This window comes from Marmota marmota, unplaced genomic scaffold (genome assembly GCF_001458135.2).
Source record: "Marmota marmota marmota unplaced genomic scaffold, marMar, whole genome shotgun sequence".
NCBI classification, from domain to species: Eukaryota; Metazoa; Chordata; class Mammalia; order Rodentia; family Sciuridae; genus Marmota; species Marmota marmota.
Genome location: NW_025999960.1, coordinates 6014746 through 6024874, shown reverse-complemented (window position 1 = coordinate 6024874; position 10129 = coordinate 6014746). Strand labels below are relative to the sequence as shown.

Sequence of the window (10129 nt, the reverse complement as noted above, 5' to 3'; positions counted from 1 at the left end):
AGAGAGAGAAAGAGAGAGAGAGAGAGAGAGAGAGAGAGAGAGAGAGAGAGAATGAGAGAATTTTTTAATGTTTATTTTTTAGTTTTCAGTGGACACAACAACATCTTTATTTTATTTTTATGTGGTGCTGAGGCCACAGCGCCCTGTGCATGCCAGGTGAGCATGCTACCGCTTGAGCCACATCCCCAATCCCTCAATGTATATTCTTTCAGTTCTTAGTTATAGCCTTAGATTCTTAGTTATAGCCTTATGATGGTCAGCATCATTAATAATAAACCTAGAAACAGAATTTCATTCTATACTAATATAGTGGATGCACAAGTGTGTTCAAAATAGTGTTTACGGAAGAATTAAGTTCTTTTTGAATTTATATTTAGGGAATTTTTAAAGTATCAAACATTATCACTTAGAATTTTAAATGAAATAATTTTATTTCACACTCAACACCATAGAAAGCTACATTTCTTTTTTCTTTCAAACAAGCATTGGTTGTTAACTTGTACAGTGAGCGTAAGCTTTAGAGTCTAAGTGCCTGAATTTCATTCTTGTCTCTTTTGCTAGTCAGCTGAGGAATGTTATATACTTAGATCTTTAATTTCTGCAACTTAAAGGCTACTATCCTGTTTTAAAAACCAGTTTATTGAGGTGGATTGACATACAGAAAGCTCTATATATTTAATGTGTGCAACTTGATGAATGGAGATGAATATATATTTGTGAAACTCAGCACAATCTATACTATAAACTATCTTAAGTTTCTCCCAACTTCTTTATTGTTGTTGTTTTTGTTGTTGTAATAGGAACACTTAAGATCTACCTTTTTAGCAAATTTTTAAATATGCAATACAGTATTGTTAACCATAAACACCACATTGTTCAGTAAATCTCTAGGACTATTCATCCTGCAAAACAAACTTTGTGCCTTTTGACTGATACCTTACAGTTTTCTCCTTCTCTCAATCCTTGCAACCATCCTTCTACTTGTTGCTTCTGTGAGTTTTCTATTTTAGATTCCTTGTATAAGTGGCATTGTGTACTATTTATCTTTCTATGTCCAGCTTATTTCACTTACGTAATATTTTTGGGGTTCATCTATGCTATCAAAAATAACAGGATTTCCTTCCTTTATAAGGTTGAATAATATAATATTCCTTCTCTCTCTCACTCTCTCTGACACACACACACACACACACACACACACACACACACACACACACTCACACACCCCTAAAACAAAACAAACAACAAAAAACCTTCAAGCACACGCACACATTTCTGGAAATTCCTTCACTGAAGGGCCAGTTAGGTTGCTTCTGTATCTTAGCTATTGTGAACAAAGGGTACAGATATCTCTTTGAGATGCTGTTTTAAATTTCTGTTGCTATGAACCCAGAAATGGAATTGCTGAATCATTGAGTAATTCTATTTTTCATTTATTGAGGAACTTCCATACTGTTTTCCATGGTATCTACACTAATTTGCATTTCTACCAACAGCTATAAGGATTTTTTTTCTATATCCTTATCAACACTTGTAACCTTTTCTCTGTGCATTTTCGTAATAGCTATTTTAACAAGGGTGAGATGGTATCTCATTGTAGTTTTAGTTTATCTTTCTCTGATGATCAGTGATATTTGGACTCTTTCATGTACCTTGTTGGCTACTTGTATGTCTTCTTTGGAGAATTATCTATCTAGTTCCCTGGCCCATTTTTTAAATTGAGTTGGTATTTTTTTTCTTTCTCTGACTGAGTTGTAGAGTTTTGTTTCTTTTCTTTTTTTTTTTTATAGTTTGGAGATTAACCCTTCATCACTTATTTGTTTCACAAGTATTTTGTCCCATTCTGTAGTTGCCTGTTTATTTGATTGTTTACTATACAGAAACTTTTTATTTTCATGTAATTTTACTGGTCTATTTTTGCTTTTGTATTTTGTGTTTTGGGCATCAAATCCAAAAAAAAATTATAGTTAATGTCAACAGCAAAAAAAACTTTCCCCATGTTCTTTTCCAAAAATTTAAGTATTCTTAATACCTCTTCCGGGTGGATACTATGTATGGAAAAAAGGGCTTCATTTTAGATACGTATAAATATTAAATTTATAAAAATGTTTATTTTTATTTGATAATCCTATTTTTCTTAACTTAGTATTATATACTTTTATTATCTAATGGAATGACAGTGAAAACTAATATCATTTAAGTCATACTGGAAATGTGTTTTAAAAGTAGCTTGAAAATATTCAGCAAAGAATATTTTTTGCTTTCATGATTGATGTCTTGACTCAGTAATATTTACAGAATGTTGTAATGTCCCAGGAGTGGTTGCTTGGAATGCAATGGTGAGAGGAGGTCCTTGTCTTTAAAGAATATTTAGTTAGGTGGAACCACAGACATTACCTAGCTGGCAATATACAGATAAATATATCATGATCTATTCTAAGTGATTCAGATGTATTATGAGGGAGTGCAGTGGGCATCTGATTTATATTGAGGAGGGGGTAACTGCATTCTTCTTTTAGAATGCAGCATTTAAACTCAGACCTAACAGGAGCAGTGGTTTGTCAGCCAAAGTGTAAGAATTCCAGCAGAGAGCACAGCTTGGGTAAGATTGGGAAAGAAATGTGTCCAGGTGTGATGACCAGGACTGGCAGTAGGGGATAACTGGGTTAAACCTTCCCTAGATATAGGTAAAAAAGACCTGTCAAAGCCCATTTGATGCTGGCTTTTGAAACGATGTTCAAAATTCTGCATTTATCCTAAATGCAAGGGAAATCCTTGAAGAACATTAAGCTGAGAGTAGCCTGATTTCTTTCATATATGAAAAATCTTATTTTATCTGTTGAATGTTCAGAGAATGGATTGGACAAGGTCTAAAAGTTGAAGAAGGAGAAAGGAGTAGGTGCTACAGCACATGTGTGGGTGAGAGGTGAGGTTGGCTGGGACTGGGGTATGGTAGTCAATGCAAAGAAAAGGTTTGAGAGAAGTTTTCCAGGTGGAATGGAACAACCTGGTGCTGGACTGGATAAAGAGTAGTGCAAAGCAAGGAGCTAAGGATGGCTTCCTTGAGCTCTTGGGAGGACAATTCTGCCACTAATTGAACTGGTAAAATTGGAGGAGAAGTAAGTTTATGGATACACAGTAGATACTTCATTTTGAACTTGTTAGACATGCCTGTGAAACATCCAAGCAGATTTCTTTAGTAGGAAGATCTTTATACTGCAGTGAAGCATCAGGAGAGATCTTAAAAATCTATTTGGTGGCACAAAGTGAAGAGAGAATGAAAACCTCAAAACTGTGCAATGATGCTGGTATATTTCTAAAAGTATTTTAATGCTTATTTTTCACCCTACATTAGATTTCTTTTGAGTTTAATACATTTGTGTTAAAAATATTTTCCTCAACATCATATAATTTGCTTCATTGAAAGCAATCTTTATTTTGAATTAGTTATTCATTTTTATCAGACTTAAGGAATAAAATTTGAGATATGAAATATTGATATTGAGCTTACTAATGATCATGTAAAGTCCATGCTTTAAAAATAACATATCTTTGAAGTTTTATTCACAATTTAAAATACACATGATTTATTTATTTTAAAAAATTTATTTTTATATTTTAGTGATGCTGGAGATTGAATCCAGGCATGCTCTACCACTAAGATCCATCCCCAGGGCTTTAATTTTTTTTTTTTTTTAAATTTTGAGACAGGATCTTACCAAGTTGCTGAGGCTGACCTTGAACTTTCAGTCCTCCTGCTTCAGCCTCCCCAGTAGCTGAAGTTAACTGGTGTGTACCACTACACCCAGTTTTTACATCTTTTTTGCATTCTAAGTATATGTTCCTTGGAAGTTTGTGTTTTGTTCCAGGCACTTCACAGGGGAATATTGAGAAGGAGTGATTTTTCTGCATCAAGAACAATGTCATTGTAATGTCCCCTGTTCTTAGAAAACCACTCTTTCCCAAGAGCATTTCCATATATGTATGTATGTATGTATGTATATACATAATATATGAAAACAAGCAAAACAAAACAGTCCTTCCTTCTTAATTCTGTTCTTGCAATTATTCTCTCATTACTTCCTTAGTGGATAGTATAGAAATTTTTAATCTTTGGCCCTCGAATTAGAAAGTAAAGTGATCATATTTGATTACTTTTCGCTGGAGGTGACAGAAGTCTATACTGTTCTTATTTCTGTTCTTTTAATTTTCTTCAAAATGTATATTATCAATATGCCTGGCTAAGTTCCCCTGACAGAAGTTATCATAGCTATATGCTAAATAATAAAGTAAAATAACACTATACCATTATCTCTGAAAGTGAGAAATTTAGAGTTGTGTGTGCTGTCGCACACCTGTAATCCCAGCTGCTCAGGAAGCTGAGGCAGGAAGATCTAAAGTTCAAGGCCAGCCTGGGCAACTTAGGAAGACCCTGTCTCAAAATAAAAAAAAAAAAATTAAAAATGGCTAGTGAAGTATCTCAGTGGCAGATCATCCCTGAGTTCAATCTTTGGTATCTAAAGAAGGGATGGGAGAGGAAGGGTGGAGTGGGGAAATCTAGAACTATGACTTTCTAAATGCAGAAATTGTCTAATCACCCTATTTCCAAGTCTGACTTGGATTTCTTGAGAAATATTTGCACAGTAAATGAATGGATGGATGATAAAGAGAGCATCATCCTTTTCATTGTTTATAAGTATTGTTGCACTCCCCCAAATAAAATGGTGAATGTCTGATCTTTTTTAGGCATCATTAATGTTTCCACCATATACTACTCAAAACTGTGACCTCTTCATTTATTCTGAATTGCTTTTCCACTCTGCCTCTTCCTAAAACTTTTACCATCTCCTGTCAGTTAAAACAAAAAAATCTCCAAAGTATTACTTTTAATTTTAAAGAACTCTACATTATTTACCTTTTAAACAAAAACTTATATAATCAATGTCTAACTTCCCTACATTGAAATCATGTAGATTATGAGTTCCTGAATACATGAATTGATAGCAATGATTGGTTTGGCATAATAATTAACATGCAAATATTAGAAGAGTGAAAGGAAGGAAACTCTTAATTTTCTTGAAACTCGGTATCATAGAAATTATTTTTAATAATTATTCAGACATTTTGATGTATTTGTTTATAATTTAAGAAATAATTCACCACCAACCCTGCCAAAAAAGATCCTGAACTATGTTGTCAGAGTGTGTCTATCGTGTTGCCTTCAAATCATTTAGTGTATTTCAACATCTAATACATGGCAGGTGCATGGCTTGTTCTAAATCTGTACCTGAGTGATTGAAAACACGAATGTAGCTCCTGTATGGCAATCTTGAATACCCAGAGACATTTAGCTTAATATCACTTTTTAGGGAAAGAATGTTAACAGTTTTTGATAAGTAAGTTTTGTAACTTGAATGAAAATTTCCAGGGCAATTTTTAAAGTTCCACAATCCTTGAAAAAGAGATTTTATGTTGTGTAGAGCTCTTCCACACTTGGCCATTTGCATTAAAATGACAAATTTGTTTTCTTGTCAAGTCTTGCTTGAGGTCTGCAGTTTCTAGTTATTTATAGCCCAGCTTTTGAGTCTTTTTTTATTAATTTTGTTTTCAGGATGCTGTTTTGATGCAATTTTGTGCAAACAAATTGGACAAGAAGGATTTCTTTGGAAAATCAGACCCTTTTCTTGTATTTTATCGAAGTAATGAAGATGGCAGGTAGATTTATCTTTTATTCATTTTAACTCTTTGGTGAGAGTGATATTTGAGTTATTACATTTGAGTCAGAGGAGCATATTAAGTTGATAAATGGAGGAAAATATTTTGGTACTTTAAAAATTGATGTGATTTTTGTGTCTCAGTAGTAATGTATAACTTCATAATCATTTTGTATATTATATTTGATACTTAAGATGAATGATTTTAAGTTTCACAGAAACATTTCCTATTTACTTTTTATGCAATTATGATATTGCCTTAGGATTGTGGAAGAATGATATTGTGTAGAAACCCAAAATGCTGAAACAAATGTATTTTGTTGTATTATTGAACTCTTAAACCATTTTCTTTAGAAGGATATGAACTTATATGGATTGCTTTTTATGCTACAGTGGTTTTTTTTCCAGTACTATCTGAGTCCAAAGTCAATAATTTTTTTTAGTATAGTATAATAAAATTTGATGGTTTTGCTAGTTATTATTAGATTGTTTTTTGTGTTTTTGAGTACATGTCTATGATTTATAGAGCATAATTTAGCATAAATAATTACCATTAAGTATATTTGATTATCATGTTCTGTGATTCATGTTGTACTGTCAGTATTCATGAAAAAATTTAGTGGTTAAATATATTATTAAAGTTATGTTGTCAAGGTTTAAATCATAATCATGTTACTTAACAGCTATAGGCCTGTGGGTGGGCATTAAACTATGTTAAGACTCAGTTTTCTAATGTATAAATTGAGGTAATGATCATAGTTACCTTCCAGGATTGTTAAAAAAATTAAATGACTTATTACACAAAATGTCTAGAAGTTTTTCTAGCATGTAAGAAGAATTTAAACATACTTATTATTATTGCTATAATTATTATTGTTTTATAACAATAATTAAGAGTAAATTAAGAGTGAAGGGCATAAAATGAAAAATAATTTGTTAGTACTGCTTCACTTTAAGTAAAATCACACAACATGTTAAAGTTATGTGGAAACTCATAAGATGTCAAGTAGAAATAGAAAGTTTGCTATTTAAAGTGAATGCACTGGGCAGTTTAGAATGATGCTTTACTTATTGTGAGATTTTTGCTGATGAACCTACTAAGTAACTGTTGGATATTTTTGTTGTAGTGCCTTATTATTGTATATGTCATTTGAATTTGGTGGTAAAAATGTAAGAGTGTCAGTTGCATTTGTACATCAATTATAGCCATATGAAAAATATTGAAGAAAGTAATCATATTTCCCAGGCATTTCAAATGTAGAGAGAAACAAAGGAATGATTCAGAATTTCTGGAGTCACAAAGTTCTTGTCTTCTCTTGACCAAACTATTTCTTTACTGAATTTCCTATTTTCCTTCTTACTACTTTATTTGTAAAGATTAGTTGTACAAGCATAGGTGTTCAGGGTATCATACATTGGCAGCTACAAGTTATGCCTTTGTTGCAAAATGTTATTATGCTTTTAAGAAAGATACTCAATCATTAAAAAATAATTATTAAGAAAGGATATAATTTAAAATTATAAAGCAGAAATTGCTAAAATTTGATAAATCTCATTTCAGAAAACTTTCCATATATATTTAGACACAGAAAACTAGTTCACTAGCTAGAGCCAAGTGTATTCATTAATTAATAAATGAATTAATATAGATCATTCTGTTTTGATGGTGAATGAGTAAAATGCTCTGAAGTACTCCTCACTTTTTACATGTATGTCAATTTCTTACTCAAAAGATTTTGCTTTATTTTTATTTAATTGAACATGGAACTATTTCAAAAACTGTCTCTCACTCATAATGTGTGAGGCTTATTTTATTTTAAAAAGAAGTAACTTCTTTTCTACTAGAAATATTAATTTAAAACCTCTAATGATATATATTACAAATTCTTTTTTGCTTTCACATTTATTTAGTAACTCGACCTTTGTAGTAAGTAATCTTGGTAAATAGATTTGGTTGAATTATCTTCATATAGATTATTTAATGAGTATTTTTCTTACAATATTTTTGTGATAGACATCTATACACATTTATATTCGTATCCATACTCCTGAATATTAGAAAAAGCTACATCAGAATCCTGTTAGAATTTCCACCAACTATATCAGCTCTGGAATTCTTACTGGTGAAATTTTTCTGTCCACATCACATCTAATGTGTTACAAATGAGAATGTTTAACAGGAGAAAAATGACTACCTGGCTCATCAATATCTCACTAAGAAGATGAGTCACTTTCTTATGAGGAAAAATTTCAAGTGTCAAATTATTTAATCACTGTGACTGGTGACACTAGGAATATACCAGAAATTTTCATTTAACCATAAGCAAATTAGCCCAAAAGTCAGTAGACTGTTGAGCATGTTGCTTTAAAGATGGTCAGTTGGTTTTTATTTTACCTTGTCTACTGTCATTGATCTGAAGTACATTGCTCCAGTCTTTCTCTCCTTTCTTTGATACATCACATGATTTCCCCTCTGCTAGATCTTTTCATTTGTCAAACAATCTTGGTAGTTGTTTTCTTCTGTCATGAATAATAATAATAATAAAAATAACAAAAACCCTTTTCCTTATCTATTTTTTTTTTTTTTTACTTTAAGCTATTGTATCACTCAACTTTCTGTGACTGGGAAAAAATATCTGAGAAAATCAACATAAAAGAGGAAAAGTTCATATTGGCTCATGTTTTCAGAGGTTTCAGTCCATGGTCAGATGACTCCCTTGCTTTTGGACCCATTTTGAGGCAGAACATCACTGTGGGGAGCCCATGGTAAAGCAAAGGTACTCACCCCATGGTGACTGGAAAGAGAGAAAAGACTCCCCATATCTCCTTCAAGGACACATCTCTGATGACCTAATGTCTTTCCACTGGGCCCCACCTCCTCAAGGCTCCACTATTTCCCAGTGGCACTGCAGATGGTGGCCAAACCTTGAACACATTGTGGGATTCATTGAAGACCCAACTCAGCTGAGCTACCCTCCATTTCTGTTTTTCATTTCACAGCTGCACCCTTCAAAAATAATGTACATGACTCTTAGTTTCTCTTTTCCTTATTAAACCCACTTCAACCAGGTTTTTCTCTCCAATACTCCAACAAAATCGTTCTTTTTTAGAGTTATAGATCATCTTTATATATGGCCTGTGAGTTTTTATAAAAATAACTTATAAAATAGCTTTAGGTTTATTGAATCTGTGGAAAAACAGTTGTGATAAACTTATAGTGAAATCTCATTGTTTTATATTATAGTGAGCTAATCTTAAAAGTTTTCAAGTCATTCTCCTTTTCTTAAATGGTGTAGCAACAAGAGTGGGATCAACAACATTTATTCTGCATAAAAAGAAAGAGGATTGGCATAAAAACACTATATCATAACTGAATCATGAAAGTAAATGAAAACTTTTTTTTTTTTTTTACAGTTTTACAATTTGTCATAAAACTGAAGTTGTCAAAAACACTCTAAATCCAGTATGGCAAGCGTTCAAGATCTCAGTCAGAGCATTATGCAATGGAGATTATGACAGGTAAAATAAATGGCAACTTCTCTGAGGATTTCAGATGTTTAGTATAGATCTAATAATTGAAGCAAGATTATTTTTTAAATGGTGGCTTTTTTGCTTATGTAAATATGTATTTATAAATGGTTGTTTAATTTATTCAAAAAATTTTAAGTGACTCTTATTCGATGATGATTTGGGCAATAGATGTAATTTGGCTAATTAAAATTTGGTTAAACTGATTTTCCAAAGATGAAAATGTGCAGTGAAAATATTACACATGAAAATATCCAAGGTATATTGAACATTAATTTAAGCTTTAACTTGTTATTTGAGAGCCATTTCGAAATTCTCATTGCCTCAAGGCTTTAATATAATACATCCTTCTCGAGTGGAGTAAGTACATATACCGGAGTTACAAGACAAATTATTGTCACACAAAGTCTTGAAAATGTTACTTGGCACAACTGAGGTCATGGTTGCTGATTCATAGAAATTCTATAGATATAGAATGTTGTTTTGATGAGTACCCAGATGAGGTGGTCCTGAAGATAGTCCCACATTCCTGATGATTTCTTAAAATCAATTTTTTTTCTCTTTTAATGAGAGTAAATTATAAAGTTATCTTATTTGCATAAAAGAAAAAGGAAGTTGACTCTATTAACCAATATTATACAAGGGATACTTGATTACCAATGTGTCATTAAGTTTACTTTGAAATGTGATATGCTACTTAATTATCATGTTATTTATTTAATAAGACTGCAATTTTTTTTTTAACTGGACTCATTCTTTTTCTGAGAAAGTGGTTCTTATAATGTGATTAGTTGTATTTGTACCATCTGGTAATCTTGTAGGAATTCAGATTTTCAGGTCCAATTCCAGACCGACTAAGCCAGAAACTCTGCAGAAGAGGTCCAGTT

The 10129-nt window shown here is 32.1% G+C and overlaps 1 protein-coding gene across 1 annotated transcript in view; it reads left to right on the top strand.

Annotated features, from left to right (window-relative positions):
• The window catches only part of Cpne8 (copine 8), a 193049-nt gene that overhangs the window by 102573 nt on the left and 80347 nt on the right, over nt 1-10129 (top strand). Inside the window, exons 8-9 of the mRNA XM_015493226.2 lie at nt 5612-5715; nt 9129-9233. Of these exons, the coding sequence (XP_015348712.1) occupies nt 5612-5715; nt 9129-9233 (209 nt within the window). The remainder of the gene's footprint in view (nt 1-5611; nt 5716-9128; nt 9234-10129) is intronic.